General features: G+C 40.9%; 1 protein-coding gene across 3 annotated transcripts in view; it reads left to right on the forward strand.

Moving 5' to 3' along the window:
* The window catches only part of SORCS1 (sortilin related VPS10 domain containing receptor 1), a 261,592-nt gene that overhangs the window by 194,099 nt on the left and 50,017 nt on the right, over positions 1–17,476 (forward strand). For all 3 annotated transcript variants that reach the window (XM_066190961.1, XM_066190963.1, XM_066190962.1), the window contains exons 9-12: positions 5,025–5,204; positions 9,231–9,377; positions 15,940–16,042; positions 16,506–16,582. In XM_066190961.1, the coding sequence (XP_066047058.1) occupies positions 5,025–5,204; positions 9,231–9,377; positions 15,940–16,042; positions 16,506–16,582 (507 nt within the window). The remainder of the gene's footprint in view (positions 1–5,024; positions 5,205–9,230; positions 9,378–15,939; positions 16,043–16,505; positions 16,583–17,476) is intronic.

A 17,476-nucleotide genomic window follows, 5' to 3' on the forward strand; every position in this document is an offset into this window, starting at 1 on the left:
ATGAAATGTAGCCAGATACCACAGCCAACGTCAATTACCATTTCTTTATGATTCATTAATTAAGTTTTGGAGGGGATTCTCTCTCTCTCTCTTTTTTTTTGTCTTTAAATTCCCCTCTCCTCTCTGTCGTGTATGGGTAGCTTTTTGTGCTTTGCCTCATTAGTAGATTTTAATGGGAACCAAGCAGAAAGATGTCTTTGTGTGCCTAGTCCGTCTCTGGCCTAATTAACAATGGTGAATTAGCATTGGAGCTTGAAAGGATATTTCTGCCTTCTGAAGCTGAATTTTTTGAAAGACCTATATAAAATGTTCGCTCCATTTTGAGGAAACCACCGATTTGCAGCTGGGGTCCTAATGGGTTCCTAACAAAGACGGAGGACTTTTTTTTTGGCCTTTTCATTTTTGATATAGTCTGTCTTAAATGAGATTTAAGATGAAAGGTAGCAAATAATCTTATGGATTCTCTATGAGGTCTAACATCTTAGGGCAAATGCATTCCCAGAAACTAGGCAGGCATTGTCAAAAGGTAAAAAAAGAAAGTGCAAGGTCAGATTTTGCAGGTGGAAATGTTCAAAAGGATAACTTGGCTAATTTCACAATTGGCTGTCTTTGATTGCTCAACCCAACAGACCTGTTTATAGTGGATTGACTGGGTGACCTTCATATAAAGAGACTGCAGCTCAAACCCAGCCCTTCGGTGCTTCACCTTCCCTACTCTGCTGTTGGAGCCCTTGCTCCTGTTCACAGCTCTGTAAACCAGATTGCAGGACAGTTAGGACCCCACCAGAAGCCATGAAATCTTAGCTCTGACACAGGAGACCTGTGGTCTCCCTCAACATTTTCAGTCACATTTTAAGATAGCTGATTTTGAAACTTCCTGCCCAAGCAAAAGAAATTACTCTGCAAATTCATCAGATTTAAAGATCAGATTTAAAAAGGTGTTTTTTTGAGGGAGCCCTAAGCAATGGTGTTGCATTTTAGCATGGTTATTGTAAAAGTCAAATAAAAATTGTTATTTACAGCCAATTCAGACCATCTGTAGAGACACTGCTTGCTTTAAACTTATTGTTTCCTTTAGCCCACATTTATTTTTTGTCCACCTTCTCAAAGAAATCACTGGAGAGCCAGGGACAATACACTAGAATTAAATTACAGTGTGTTCCAGAGAACAGGAATTGGAGCAATATATTCATGTTATTTGACCCAAAGAAAGATGCTTTGTCACAATCTCAGAATATCTTCAAAGTCTGAAGAGCTGCATTTGGCTTGGAAGGAGCTACAGTGGAACTGTGGCTGTCTAGGAGGCTGCTATCAAAGAAAAATGTCACTTTTATGAAAAATGCACAGAGAGTTATTTTATTCAAGGAACTGGAACATACAGCTTCTTTTATGCCCAAATTCTCTTTTATCTCCTTCAGCTAAGAAAGAGGGGCCAAATATGGTAAACAGTACTAAGTGACTTCTGGAATTGAAGGTGGAAATATCAAGCTTTTTGTCTCTGTGTGTCACTCTTCCTGAGCTGGAGGCATGTGACAGCAGGCAGCCTTGGCAGGTGATGCTGCTTCTCAGGCAGGATGGCCTACAGCAAATCCAACTAAAATATTATTCTTGTTGACATTAACAGCCTTGTAGCTACTGTGATTAAAAGCCTAAATAAGCTTGAAACTCTGCTCCTTTCAAGCAGATGCCTGCATGTGTGCACACAGGTTGTGTTAACCCTGTAAATAGTCTTTAGTGAGATCTGTTAATTGTTGCAATGATGTTGGCGCTGCCTGTTCTGTACCACAGCACCACAATGTGGGCTTTGTCACACACTGTAATGTCACTCATGATAATCACGTTAAATGTACACACAGGATGCATTTATTCCAGTTTAGACCAGTGCACTGGGCAGACATTTGAGAATACTGAAGCAAGTCAAGCAATTTCTCTTTTAAAAAGACCCATCTTAAATGGTATTGGGTTGAATAGCAATGGAATGGGTGCATGTGGTACCTCTGTTTTAAATTCATCACCTGCTTTCAACCTCAGGATGCACATCCTGATGGAAGAAACAATAACGAAAACAAAGAAGTAAGATCCTTAAATACAGACCTTAAAAGAGCTGACAGACCCAGTAAATTCACAGAAGGCGAAGGCAAGAGCCAGCATCTTCACAGACATTTCACAGAATATTCTGAGTGGGAAGGGACCACAAGGGTCATCAACTCCAGCTCTTAAGTGAATGACCCATATGGGGATGATCCCACAACCTTGTTGTTCTTAGCACCATGCTCTGACCAACTGAGCTGGCAGAATTAAACTGGCATTGCACATCCCTACTATTTAACTTGCCAGGAAAAAGTGTTCCCTGACCAAATGCAAAAGGGGAAGTTGTTAAGTAATTCAGAAAGCCTTGGCTTTTAGTCATTTGAGGAGACACCTGATCAAACCCAAGTACAGCATCATGTTACTTTTGTCTTTGAAAAGGCAGAAGGGACAGATAGTAGAACTGCATATTAATGTACTTCCAGTATGTTCTGGAAGAGAGAGAAAAAAAACCCCCAGGCTCTCAGCAGACAAATGCAAGGGGAGCCCCTGAAGGTGATGACTGTGACTGTTTGAGAAAGGTGCTTTGCCTCACATTCCTGTCCTCTTCCATCTCTGTAAAGAGCTTGTGCTAAATCAAGATGAAGGCTGTGATTTTGTATTATTCCTACCTCCCCCTTCCCCCCCCCCGCCCCCCCGAAATTAATCCCCACCCTGGAAAAAGAAAAAATATTATATGCTGATTAATTTTAATTTTCCCAATGTGGAAATGAATTCCTGATGCTAGTCCAAGGATGTGATGCCCATATCCTCATCCTTTTCTATCAAAGCTGTGCATCATTGCTGCATCTATTGGACAAGGCCATATTAAGAGGAAAAGTTAATTTACCCCCAAAGACACGCAGTTGGAGTGCTATATTTTTTGACTTCCTGCATTACGTATATTATGCCAATTCAGTCTCAATCTCTGCTTCCCTAGGCTTAAATTCCTTCAGGCTTACTGGAATCTTCTTTGGACTTCCATTTTACAGCATGCTCTGATCAAATGCAGGAAGCATCTAGTGAATAAATTAACTTGTTTGCTTCTTCAGCATTTGTAACATTACCTTTAGTTTTCTCTGGTGTTGATCAAAGTATCTTTTTACCCCTCTCCCCCAGTTTTTACAAAACCATTGAATGAAATGGTAAGATAATGAACAAGTACATTCAGTACAGGAAAACAAGTTTTACTTCTAATTTCTGTCTATGTTCAAGTGGAGAGGTCTGCCCATGTGTGCCCATATGCAGAAATTAACACTTGGGATTAGAGCTGTGCTAGCCAATGTTGCCTGAAGCACACTGGGAACACCTGCTGATGTAGATCTACCAGCAGATTGAACCAGGGTGACAGTCTGAAATGAGGAGCCACAGACAAACAGCTGTGGCTGTAACTCCTACTGGCACAGCTGGAGTTGAGAGAGGCTGTCTGTTCACAGCCAAAATTAGTAGGACTCAGTGGGACTTATATTACTTTTCCTATTGCCTCGGGAATTAAGCCAATCTGTTCCTTCACAAAACGAGCCCATCTTCTGGGACATGATTTTCTCCAATGCAAAGAAGAAAGTAAATCAAGTACATGTTCATCGCCTCTGTATTCAGATCCGGATCTGGATGAACAAGCAACTGTTCTGAATCTTAACTCCATGGTTGAATCCACTTTCAAATTTACAGATCAAATTTCTTCCTTATATTACTTTTTTTATTTTTTACATTTCAAGGCTTCATCTGGAAGTATTAATCCTCCCTAAAAAGCCACCAGACACTGAATTTCAAAGATTATTATTAGCAGAAGGGAGAAGTAGCATCAGCTTCCAAAGACTTTATTTTCTGATAAAATTCTCAGTTTTACATATAGAAAGTCCTGGCTGAGATTCATGGAAGCAGAATAACTTTGGGATATCTGCCCAAAACAGACCGAACAGCTGAGTCTTCTGGGAATCACCTGGTGCTAAGAAATCTTCATTTCATTTCCTACCTCCACAGATTTTTATAGCACCAAAGAACTTGGGGTGCCTGTGCTGGGCAGATAGAGCCTGGGAATTTCATTATAACAATCTCTCTCTTGGTGGCTTTTTCCATTGTAATGGAAAATAAAATGGGTAATAATTTCTCCAGGCATTGAAAGATGGGATCAGGTTCAATAGTTCCTGGTTTTTTCTTCACTTATGCGATCTTTTGCTTCCAGGAGGTTTCCTGCCTCCTGTAACACAGAAGAAACAGAGTAAAACAAAACATCTCTCATAACACTACTCATCTAAGTACATTTCTGATCTTTATATCTAGTGAGGATTAGGGTTGTTTTTCTGTTTTATTTCTTGGGGTGTGCTGTTTAGTATAGTGGTCCAGGGTCTTGGCTCCATCCCACATTGTCATTAGAAACAGGAGATAACAGCAGATAACAGCAGATGTTCCCTCATTAGTTCCTACTTGTATCAGGTCCTGAGCATATTTGGCTTCTGAATGCTGGGCAAGAAGCAGATGTTTCAGATAATCTTTTTTTCTTTTTTTTTTTTTTTAACCCCTAAGTTTTTAATATCTGTGATTCCATAGTCATGAGTTGAATCACTCAGATGTGAAACAGAAAAAAAACAAACACCCAACAAATAAACAAACCTCCCTATTCCCCAGACAAAATATTCATTAAAATGAAGGTGTTGGTTAAGAGGAGTGAAAGTGCTGCTCTATAACGCTGTAGTGCCAATGTAAATGTTCAATTAACACCTCATCAGTTAATTACTGCTTTGAAAACTGGCAGAAGAGAGCTGGTGTAAAATACTCCTGGATGGAATTACCTGCTTACAGTGGCTGTAGATAATAAAATAGTAAAATGCCACAGTATTGTCTACTGAGCTCCCGATTAAACTCCAGCCTAAATATATCCCCAGTTACTTTGGTGCCATTGGAAATGGCAGCACAGAGCTCCCTCAAGTAACCTGCCTCTCTTTTCTTTTCCCCAGGACATGCATGTTATCAGCACAGATGAGAATCAGGTGTTTGCAGCTGTACAGGAGTGGAACCAGAACGACACTTACAATCTGTACATCTCCGACACCCGAGGGGTCTACTTCACCCTGGCCTTGGAAAACGTCAAGAGTAGTCAAGGGCTGGAGGGAAATGTGATGATTGACCTCTATGAGGTATGTCATAACTCCAGACATCTCACTGCTGTCTCAGGAGCTCACATGATGCCAGTGCCGTTTCCTCCTCGCACATCAATCTCGTGAAATGCATGTGAACAGCAAAGCCAACAAATGACTAAACCCAGAGTTTTATCCTTCCTACATTTACTGTTGTATTCACCAGTAGGTTCCCAGGTGAGGAACAGCTCGTGGTTCTTTGATGCATGGGGAAAAAGTCGTGGAATAGTTCATTCAGTTGCTAAGAGGAACCCTGTCAGCCAAAATCCTGCTTGGACCCATGTTGGCTCTATGGCTCTGAAAGCTCCCAGCAGTCTCAAGAGTATCATTGTCCAATTTCTGTTGTATTTCTGGCAATCTAATTTCCTGTTTTAGAAGTTAAGGAGAGACTGCGGTTTTCAGCTGTCCCTGTCACCTTTCTCAGCTTGGACTACTCTGGGAACTTAAGTGGTTACATATATGCCCTCTTGAGCTATCCCATGAGCATGGAAACTCTCCTACCTCATTTTGATGTGGTCTTTACCCTGAGCCTTTTTCTGAACTAGTGTGCTCTGCTCAAGCTCATCATGAAAAGGCCAATTTGCATTGCCTTCTATGACAACTGATCCTAGGAGTAGGACTTCTAATGTGCCATTGTCCATCTCTTGCTCTGCTTCCTGTTTTCCCTCTGGAGACAAGCACTCAGCTGAGGAGAAATTCAATCCTCAGCTGCTGTTCTGAGGGTTGGGTTCTGATTTCAGGTCTCCTCCAGGGTATTTTCTGAACATTTAGAATAAAGGTCATCAAGTAGATCTGGGCACCTCTGAAGATGAAGATGTTTCCTGTATTTCCCCATCACGCTCTCGGTATTAGCTCTGCTCTGTAGTTTTCCTTCAGCTGCCCTCTAGTTGGAAACCACCTTGATTTGTCCAGAGAACCCAAGAGTTGTACATCAGTGCAGATGGACCAGAGGAGGATGGGCACTGCCATTTCAGTCATTTGGACATTTTTAACCATTAATCTCTCCGCAGTGCTGGCAGCCCATGGAAAAACTGTTGCCTCTTATTACTGTCAGCTGGGGAAGCAGCTTTACTGCATTATGTAAAGGTGTCCTACATCCCAAGGGGTAAAGAAAATCTTTTGTTTTGTTTTATTTGTCTGACACCACACAGCAACCTGGATTGAAATTGATGGAATCAGACTTACAACATCATATTTGCTGATTATCTAGATATAAGGAATATTGGCTGACATGGAACCTGGCACAAACCTTCCTTTCAGTTTGATGTTCTTGCTGGAAGGGAGCAGAGAGCCAGCCAGCATGGTTCTCTGAGTCAGATTTTTATAGTGATCTAGGAGAAAATGGAGAGGAAGGCAAGAGAAGGAAAAAAAAATCTATGGATAAATTAAAAATAAGTGGAGAGATTGCCAAACGAGTCCTTCTCTGGTGGCAGCAGTACATGTAAAAAAGCAGCATCATTAGAGAAGATGCCAGAGAAAGGCTTGTTTAATGTGTCTGTGTGCATGTTTGTCAGGTGTTAGAAATAAGTTCTTCTGGTTGCATTGCAGTAAACATGTTTCTGTGTGTAATTCCTAAATTGATTCTAAATCAAGGATAAATCTGGTCAATGCTGCTAAGCAGGGAATTGCAGAGGATACAAAGAGAAAATAAAAATTCTTTCATGGCGTCTCCTTGGGTTCATAAAAAGGCTGTCCTATTGACCTCCTCCTGAAGTGAGGGAAGAGCTAAATCACTGACCACTGTGTCTGAGTGCCCTTTCTAGTTCCTGTGTCTGCCCGGTGATGTGATATGGCTTTGTTGGAATGGTCCACGGCAAGGCAGTCCTGCCTGTGACAATCCGTGACTGAAATGATGACAGGCTGTGAGGAGCTGTCTGTAGCTATAGCCTATCACTCTGGAACTTACTTTTTTCTAGCAGTATGTATATTGACTGGGAAGTATGATATATGAAGGTGGGGATGGGGAGTGAAAAATGTCTTTAGAGTTGTGTGTCCCAGTGTCTTGTATGGCTCTTTCTGAAGCTGTAGAGCAGCATTAGTATCTGCACACAATGCATTCAGGGTGGCGAGGATTCTACAATTCCTGTGTGGGAGCTGATGGAGTGCCTTCCTCTCTGACCACTGGTGGTCATGAATTTGCTTGCCTGGGTCTTGCTCTGTTATGATCGAACAGCTCCCTGTGTGTGTCAGGGTTGTGTGTATGCAATTGGTTTGTCTCTTCTTTCTGAGAGTACACAAGCATGTGTGTGCAGTCTTTTTTGAAGATAAAGCTGTCCAAGACTGACAGAATAACTCTGCTTTCTCAGGAAAGGATTCTGACTCCCAACCCATGACTAGAATCATAAAAAGAAAAAAATTCAGGATTTCAGAACACTTTTATTGCCTGATATATAAAGTGCTCTTTAATCATTTATGGCCAACATTTCACAGGCACTATATAATAGAAACATTTTGGGACAGCAACAAAGCGAAGTACAACTGCATCTATAGGCTCTAGCCTCTGGTAGTAAAGGCAGAACTATGTTATTTTTCCATCCCTGTCTATTCATGCAATATCACTGTGAAGCAGGAGTACCCTTGTCTTTTCAGGGTGCCTTTCTACTACAACAGAGAAATTCTGAATACTTAGTTGGGTGGGATCAAACAGTCCAGCTGGGAAATTGGAAAGGTTATCTTTTTTCTGCTTATATCAACAATGAATTAGTTAACTATTTAATTTAAAGACTATTGCCCTTTATAGCAAGCCATGTCAAAGTCTTTATGAACTTCTAATGAAATTCAAGAAGGTGTTATTTGAATGACTAAATACATCACTGTGCTGTACCAAAGCACTGTACAGAAGTAGTCACACAGCATGTGATTAAAAGTGCAATAAGGTCCCGTTCACTGGTAGTGTAGCATCCAAATCCAGCCACATAATTAAATGGGTTGAGCTGGAAAAAGCTCGGAATCTGCTGTGTAACTGTTTGCCATGCCATTTAATCTCTGCGAATAAAAACCCTTGATGAATGAGTCTGTCTGCTAATTCTACATCATAAGCAGAGGTGAGGTGGATGACTGAACAGACTTGCTGGAAACCAGAAAGTTTCTCACTTTCCCCCTCCTCCTCCTGATTTCACTTCCCTTTTTATTGCCGCGCTCAGATTGCAGAATGACAGCCTAACAAATTCATTCGCAAGCTGCAGCAGCTATTGGGATATTGATTTTCAGTGTGCTGAGAAGATGGGAACATTCTGCAGTGTGAGTTGTGGTTTGAGGTTGACTTTTTTTTTCTCCTCACTAAGATACTTTTAGGCTTGGTTCCAACGTGAATCTGTTAGCGTCATGTCTTTGCAAAATCCTCCTGCAGGTCTGGGAATTTAAACTGTTGTGTAAAACACCAGGAAAAAGTAAAAGGATGAAGATCTATTGCCAGCTCTGTAACCAGCACTCTGTATGGCCTTGCTTGAGTCACCAGTGCCTTGGTTTCCTCAAAATACAAAACCATAATGAAAATACTTCTGTGCCCCAAGTTATCCTGTTGAAACACTGATAATTATGAAACATATTGAGAACCTTAGATGGAATGTCTGAAGAAGGCTGGATGAGAATAGAAACATTGAACTGCAAGTTTATGTGTGTGTGTTGCTGTTTTCTTCACAAGGCCAAAATTGCTGCTGTTTCCTGTTGCTGCTGTGCAAGAAAAAAATAATTGCCTGTGCATGTTTCATCTTTCAGGGGCAAGGATGCCTGCACACAGTTGAGAGGTTGTCACTTTACAGATAATGCTGCTGATCTCTTGCCATGTTCCCATGATGATTCTGAAGTACAATATTTCTTTCCCATTTGTCATCATTGCACCTGTGATGGCTTTATCTTTTCCCCAGCACCCCAGCTTGCCTTTGATGTACATTGGCAATTCTGGCCCTGACACTGACCACTCTGACAGAGCCATCAGAGCCCTGGTGGGTTTGACAGAGAAAAAAGAGACATGCACAGAACCTGCATGGACTTGATCTATTTTTCAGCCATGTCAATTTTTCCTAGGTAGCAGGGATAAAGGGAATGTTCTTGGCTAACAAGAAGATTGACAACCAAGTGAAAACTTTCATCACCTACAATAAAGGGAGAGACTGGAGTTTGTTGCAGGCTCCGCACACGGATCTGAGAGGAAATCCCATTCAGTGTCTCCTAGTAAGTACCTGAGGGGGGAACTTGGGGGGTGGTAACACCACCAGAACAATCTTTTTCTACCAGGTAACACGGCAAAGAGTGGGCAGCTCCCCTCTCCATGCAGTGTATCTCATAGAGTGCAGTGCTTCAGGCTTGGGCTGCCTGAAGGTTATTGCACTGTAATTTAGGTTGATTTAATTTAATTTCTGGAACAAATGTAAGTGTTGTGGACCAGCTGCCTTCTGCAGAAGTGATGTGTCCCCTGGAAGAGCAGGGGAAGCTGATCCTGTGTGTCTGGCAGTCATTCTCTGGACACTAGATGGGAGGCGAGAGCTGCTGTAGCTCAGAACTCTGAGAGACAGTAACTGGAAACAGGCTCAAAGGAAAAGAGAGCTCAGATTGCTTTCATGCTGCTCTGTTGGCATTAATATTTATTAACATTCATCATTTTCTCTTTGGGCTCAGAAGTGAGAATCGACACATTCATCCAAATATATGTACAGCTTTGTGTTGGTGTAAATTGTATCTATCTCTGTACTTATTGATATAGATCCACATATAGCTAAGTCTTTAATCATCATTATATGCAAACAGTTTCCAAGAGGGAAAGTGAAATATAAGTAATGTGAATAGAACTGGAGACCTCTATGGAATTAGAGAGCTCAAACTGATTTTGACGTATTTTTCAACTGATACTATCTATTCACAGTAGTGGGATAATACTCAGAACCCCTGTATTTGGGATTCTCAATAGCTTTTATATTATACTAATTCTAATATGGTTCTAGGCAGAATCAGGGACACTATTTAAATTTCTCTTACTGCTACTCTCCTGTACTTGCATGTTCTTTTCCATCTAAACAAACAAACAAAAAAACGGTTCTCATTTTGAGGCATTAGAATCTGAATCAGCATTGTATTTTGTAGCTGAATGCTACACTAATCTTTTAACTGAATTTCATGCACTATTACAAGAGCAAAGAATAAATATTTGAAGCTGTTCAAATAATTGATTTTTTGATTGAGCCAAAATGCAAGCCCTTCATTTTCTGTCCCGTTTGGAAAAAATAAATAGGAGAGACTGGGGGTAAGACAGAAGGGTTATTTCAGAGCATGAATAAATTTCTTTGGGTTTGTTTTCTTCTTTCAAATTTTTAAAAATTATTACTGAGTGAATTTTTAATTAGATGTTTCTATGAGGTGAAAACAAAAAAAAAAGGCATGCAAAAAAGTTTGCAGGCATAAAGAAATTCAGTTCTTTAGAAGGGACTATGTAAAAAGGCCTTTGTGTTTCAAATAGATTGTATAATCTAGTTTTAACTCAAGTGTACATATTCAATAAAAGAAAACTTGACATCTTGACCTTCTCAAATTATAACCAGTTTTATTAGAAACTCAAGATTTTTATTATATGATATAATAGCATAATATTCTAGGGGACTGGCAAGGCAGAAGAACAAAAAAATCACATAGGTAAGTAAAATAATAAAAGTAGACTTTATTTTTTTCCATGAATTTGAAGTTAGAGTTCTAAGAGGTCTTTCCTGTCATTTTTGTGCACTGATCATGCAGAGTCTGACTTGCCATTCTGGTTATAAGTGAGCCAGTGATACTGCTCTGTGTGGACCTTATGGAACAATTGTTTTGCAGGAATTGGGTATTTTATATACAAGGCTATGCCTACCACTGTAGTTGCCCATTATATAATAGAAGAGATCATATATATGTTTGAGAAACAGCAGTGGGGGGGAGAGAGGGTTATGGCTGCCTTTAAGCCTTCCCATCCGTGCTGTATCTGCTACTATATCCATGGGCACCAGAAAATACAATAAACTTCATTTAAAATTAGACCAGATATGCGTGAACAAGCTGGATTCCCTCAAGGGTGGTAAATTTGAATAAGCCAGACAATGGGTCAAGAGGAGGAGCAGAAGTGTGGGCACTTGTAGGGACATGGTGAGAACTGACCTAGAAAAGCTCATGGTCCTCTGGGGATTGCATTTACATCCTTGGAGCGCCACTGTGCATAAACAACTATTTAAACATTAGTTTGTTTTTATTCTGCTCTCTGTGTACTTGCTCTGAGAATTACTTCCACCTGTGCAAGCTCAGTGGATGTTTGTCATGCTGTTTACATTTCTTAAGTGCTCTGTGACTTGAGCTGGAGTGTAGGAATTGTTCTGTGATTTCAGAACAAATTCTCAATGGACTTTAACCTTGTATCTCAGTCTTTGTCCTTTCAGGAGAATGGAAAGTATTTTATCAGCCCTGCCCTCTGATAAGGCCAGAAGAATATTTTACCAAGTTTATTCTTCCTCTTCCCCTAACATTGGGTAAAACAGGCAAGAGGCCTCTTTCATTGTCTCAGCACTCCATGTTTAGGTTTTCACCAGCTTTTGGAATAGCAGAGGAGCAGGAAACCTCAGCTGAGCATGCAGAGTCTCAGGTGGTCAACTTGCAAATTTGAAAGAAAGCAAATAGCTGAAATCTGAACTAAACTTACTTGTTAGTTTTTTACAGGAACAGGCAGTCTGCCTGCCATAGAAAGGGAGTGATAGAAATACAGAAAATGTACCAAACCATGTGAAATAGCAATTCTGCAAGAGAGACAAGCTATTTAAAAATCCCATCTGAGGTTCACCCTTAATGGTGGGAAGATGAAGGCCAAATATGGAATGAAATCATTGTAGAAATTATAGAGAAGAAACCACAGAAACTGAGAGTGGTGGGGAAGTTTTTGAAGCAAAAGCACTCTTAAGTTTACATTCTTGAAAATAAGTCATGGATTGGAAAGGGTTTTCTGCTGAGGAAAAATGCAGAGAAAAGGAATTTTTCCCACCTCTGAGGCAATTCTGTTGCTTGTCAGTGTGACACAGCTTAGCATTTAAACACTTCACAAACTCCACTCACCTCTTTAGCCACCCCTACATCAGTAGTTTTACCTCCTTATGTCAATTGCTCCCTTTCCTTCTAGACATAACTGCTCCTGACACGATCCTGCTTTTCCTTATGGCATAGATAAGTGAATTCTTCTTAGTCCATTGTACATGTAGTTTAGCTCCCATCCTTGCTGCACAGCAGATACTAATGCTTTCCCACTGCTGGTTTGCAGCATAATTGTCTCCAGCAATAGCTCAGGACTCAGCAATGATGGATGTTCCAGCTCATTGGCAAAATGGGATCTGCGATTTCCCAGAGTGACAGTACAGTCCCCAGCCTGTGAGTGCAGTGCTGTGTGCTCTGTGCATCTGGTCTATAAACCTAAACTAAGTGAGAATTAGAACAGAATTGAGTACATAGCAGCTAAGTTGTTGGCGAAGGAAGTTTAGGAATGAATCTGGTTGAAGCACAGGGTGAGCCAGACAAACCATCCCTCTACTGCCAGTGCTCTCGAGGTGGTTTTTCTAAGGGACTCAGAATTTCTTCACATTTTTTGTGAGACAGCTCTAAATAATGAGGAAGGAGGAAAGCAGTGAAATTCCATCTAATCCCAGGGTTTTGTTTCTCTTGTTTATTCCACTTGTGTTCTAAGATGAATATACTTAATCTTCATGAAATAGCTGCCAAGGTATTTAATTCTTGGTTTAGTTTGATATCACCATGTGTAGTTAACAGAGGAGTAGTTCTGTCTAGAACTACTATGTCTAGAACTACAATGGCAAGCATTGAACATCTTCCTGGGAGAGTTAATCAATTAGCTTTCAAGGATGGATTTGAGGCTCAAACACAGGGCTGAATCTCAGGAGAATCTTGATTCAATTTTTGGGTCTATCTCCAATTTCCTATGTTACCTTGGTCAAGTCATATATTTTTCTCTGTGCCTTGCTTCTCCAGACATCTGTTTATTCCCTCCCACGTTTTGTTTGTCTTTTACATATGAATTTATATGGATTTCAGGACAAAGACCCTCTTTTCATGAAGGGGGACATTTATGCCATCTGGTAGAGTATTTTAAACATCTAAGTGAGGTGTCTCTCTTGGAAGTGTTTATGTCTTTTCATTGCTCCTTGCTATTGCAGGTGAGCAAATACTGTGATTACCTCTAAGTTTGTGAATGGTCACCAGCATAATCTTTGTGTTGTAATACTTTCTCCCACTTCTGTTGAGGGACAGCCACTAATAGCTGTTTTTTATTGTGTCCTGCCATTGGAGACAGTTTCAGGTGGGCTTTGCAGAACAGCCAAAAGTGGGTTTGTGGATTTATGAGAAATTTTACTAGGACTGATGAGCTTCCTGAAGGGGGAGCATAAGAGTGCTGGCTTGAAAATACCAGGAAGCAAGTAATGAACTCCAACATAACAGTAAAAACTGTGGCAGTGAGCAGAGAGCAATGGGCTTTATCACCTATGCTTTATCTTCTATCTAGAGCTTAAATGCTCCATGCTGTGATTGCCTTTGCCTTGGTGGCCGTGCAGCAGTTGGCACAGATGGGAACTAGGCAATGACAGGGAGCCCCAAACCTGCGATTCTGGTGATAATAATGATTTTAGTAGCCTGTTGGTAACAACAAAAAGGACAGAGAAAATTGATGAAGATTCTGAAAACCAGTGAGATGTCTGTATGTGAATTAAGCTATGGGAGGTGGAGGAGGAACACAAAAGGACTAGCAGAACACAAAACACAGAACGGCTGGAAAGATATCTGTTGATGAACTGTATAAGGATGGAGAAGGTGTGCAGGGGAATGAGGAAGAGAATGCTAACACAGGATGTGAGATGGCCATGGGCTGGGCAGTAACTTCAGGTGTTTGGCTAAGAGTGAAAAGGTTGGTTTTCACCCCATACCCAGTTGTCACTAGAGACTCTAAGCATTACTGCACTCCAACCAGTAAGAAGTCATGCCACTGAAAAGACCATCTGTCTGCCTAGACAGATGGCCTGGCTTTTAGTATTGGAGAGATAAATTCCATTTCTATATGCTGTATCTGTGAAATGAGATAAATTTGAAAGGAAACCTCTAGTAGCACAAAGATTGAATCTTAACAAGGTCTCATCTGAGTTGGGAATTGCCTGAGTTGCCATTAGGTTCTGTCTTCCGAATGCTAAAGTGGGCTTGGAGTATGTTAGTTTTAAAAATATGTTTTCTATGTAGTCTTCTCACAACCTATCAAAATGTAAAAGGAAAGAGTTCATGCTCTTGCAGTGCTTTTCCACTTCCTGCATTCATGTCAGCTCAATTTGTTTTCCACTTCCTCCCGGGTGCCCCGGGCTGCTCCAACGGCGGCGCTCGCCAGGCTGTCATTTGTAGTTAGGCTGCTCAGTGCATCCCACTTGGCAGCTCGTGCTCCCTGCTGCACTGCCCACGTAGCTCTTGCCTGTCTCACATAAGTGAGAGCTCCCATCTTTCCTCACCACCCTCATTTGCCTTTGCCAAAAGAGCCCTGCCTGTCTCCACAGGGGAATTGTAATTTCAGTCATATTTACCTACTCTGGGATGGGATGGATAAGTGGTCTTCCTCCAGTGACCTGTGGGACAAGGTTTCCTACAGAGGAGGCCTGCAAGACTCTTGAGGCTGCAGATCTCGTGTTTAGGCAGCTGGTATTATTCAGGAAAACCTGCCTCCTTTGAGCCTGAAGATCCCTTTGCACAGCAGCTCCTTCTCTTACAGAGCTGAGCAAGCTGAAGTGCGGGCTTTGCTCCAGTTCTGTTCCTGTGTGATGTCCACCTTGATTGGGTCAGTTTGCTTTAGGTTTTCTTGCCAGTAGTTTTCCTCTGCTCCTCCCTTGGCATGTTTCATGAAGGGGTCTTCATGAGGTTTGAAAGAGCAAGAAATCTGGAAATAAAACCCAAGTGAAGGAAATAGTATTCAGAAATTTTCAGAAATTATCACATTACAGATTTGGAGGGAATTGTAATGGCAGTTTTGCAAATCTGCCCATCTGTCTTACCTTCTTACTCAGCTGATTTATTCTGTACCACTTGTGTCTTACCTGAGTACCCAGCATACAAAATCAATAGCAAATAGGTAAGGTTTCCATGGATGTGTTTGTACTGAAATCTTAAAGGTCACATCCAGATGGGCAATGAAGCTTTGCTTTAAACTTAAAACCAACACTTTCCAGTCGTGGTACTTCTCTGTATTTATTGCAGTACATTTCAGAACAATCATACGTTGAAAAGAGTTAAGAATTTGTACGAAATGAGGTTTTTTTCTTGGCTAATTAGTGGCAATTCAGCACCACACCAGTGGGGTTAAATTGCTTCTTGTTTCAGAGACAACTTGGGTAGTGCTGCTCAGAGTCATCTTATCTGCATCAATCTGCATGATTGCTTCTCTAAGAGTAGGAGCCAGGAGAGTCAGGTAGTCCTTACCATCACCTACCCAGCAAGCCTTGTCCCCTCCTTTGAGGTACAGCCTCAAAGATCTGGTCCTTGGAAGAATGTTTCAGCCTGGTGCATCAGTTTCCCGCTGGGAATGGGTTGTGTCAGAAAATGATGGCAAAGTGGCTGTGCCCATGTAAGGGTTACTGAATGCCATGATCAGGAGGAAATACAGAAAGACACTGTATGTTTCTAAGTCTGTAGAAATAGGAGCATACCTTGTTGTGCCTGCTTTTTACTTTTATTTCCCCTTTTTCCATAGCCCTATTGCTCCCTTCATCTTCACTTGAAGGTCTCAGACAACCCCTATACATCAGGAAACATCGCCAGCCGAGACACTGCCCCCAGTATTATTGTAGCTTCAGGTATGAAACATTTTAAAATTGCCTGTGTTTGATGTGCAAACCTGGACAAACTCTGGAGTTTGTGGAGGGTGTTGGGTGGCTGTGGGGTGTCACACCACCAGTATTAGAAACGGAGGCAGACTGTCAAATGAAAATCCTTATGTGCCTTCAGCTTGTCATATGCTTTTTATGGAAACTGGCCTTCAAGGTGAAGGAGATCATGTCTAATCCTCTTCTCCTGTGAGCATAAGATCAAATCAGGGCATTTCCTTTGCATGTGGAGGTGTGTAGAGTTGTATATATTTGGTCTTCTATACATATTTTTTCAAACTGAAACGCCTTCCTTCTTCCCCCTTCCCTCTTGTTTTCCTCCCAAACCCAGAAGTTCAACAACTGCAAAATAAAAAAATACATTTACTCCCCTGATTTACTCATTCTGCGGTTTCTGAGAGGGTTCCTTCACTAACCTGTGCTCATCTTACAGGTAATATAGGCACTGAACTATCAGACAGTGACATCAGCATGTTTGTTACTTCTGATGCTGGGAACACTTGGAGGCAGGTAAATGACACAGAATCACTGATTTAAAAAAGAACCATAGGAAATGTCCTAAAATAGGATTCAATCTGTCACCTACTTTTTTTTCATTTGGTTCAGGGTATTTTTTTGCAAACCTTTTATGAAAGAGTAAACTTCCCTCCTCAGCAGTACAGAGATGTTCAAAGAAAAAGACTGAATATGCTGTTAGACTTCATGTAACAGAAAATGATTTTTGTTATTCTGCTCAGAGTTTGACTTCAGTTTAACCTCATAGCAAAGAGAACAGAACAAATTACGAGTAATAAGGGCAGAGAAAGGGTTACCTTTTACTGTTGTACATCCCTTGTGCCAACCACACCATTTTTCTTTTCGTCCGTAACTATACTTACCCAAAATCAGTGGTTGCACAGGTCTGCTTTTTCTCACTTCATCAGCGACTCATTTCACGTAAGGTGAGTTGTCCAAAATTTGTTGTCCATATAAATGGATTATTTTGCCTTGCTCTTAAACTAATGCAGAAAAAGACAAAATTCAGTTTGCCTTGTTCCAAAGCTGCCTACCTCTCCATTAATTGTGGAAAGAGACTGCATGATGAAATTATATCTAGTTCCTAATATTTAGTGGAGTCTCACCTGTTAAGAAATACCCTCTAATGTGCTTATCCTCAGATCAGGAAATTCTGTTTTTCCTATATTCTTAATGGAACATCAAGTCATGGAGATAAAGAGAAACTTTCTCATACTAACAAATGCTGCTGTATAGACTGTAGAGCAGATATTTGCAGAAAGCTAATACAAAAAAGACACAGGGAGAGAAAATCTTTTCCAATATTTGATAATCCAAGAATCTAATTATTTTGCAGTGTTTGAACAGCCTCATTTTTCTGTCTAAATCAATTATTTGAGATGGGGCCAG

This window comes from Chamaea fasciata, unplaced genomic scaffold, assembly GCF_029207755.1.
Source record: "Chamaea fasciata isolate MVZ Bird 193981 ecotype frontalis unplaced genomic scaffold, bChaFas1.0.hap1 SCAF_9, whole genome shotgun sequence".
Taxonomy (NCBI): domain Eukaryota; kingdom Metazoa; phylum Chordata; class Aves; order Passeriformes; family Sylviidae; genus Chamaea; species Chamaea fasciata.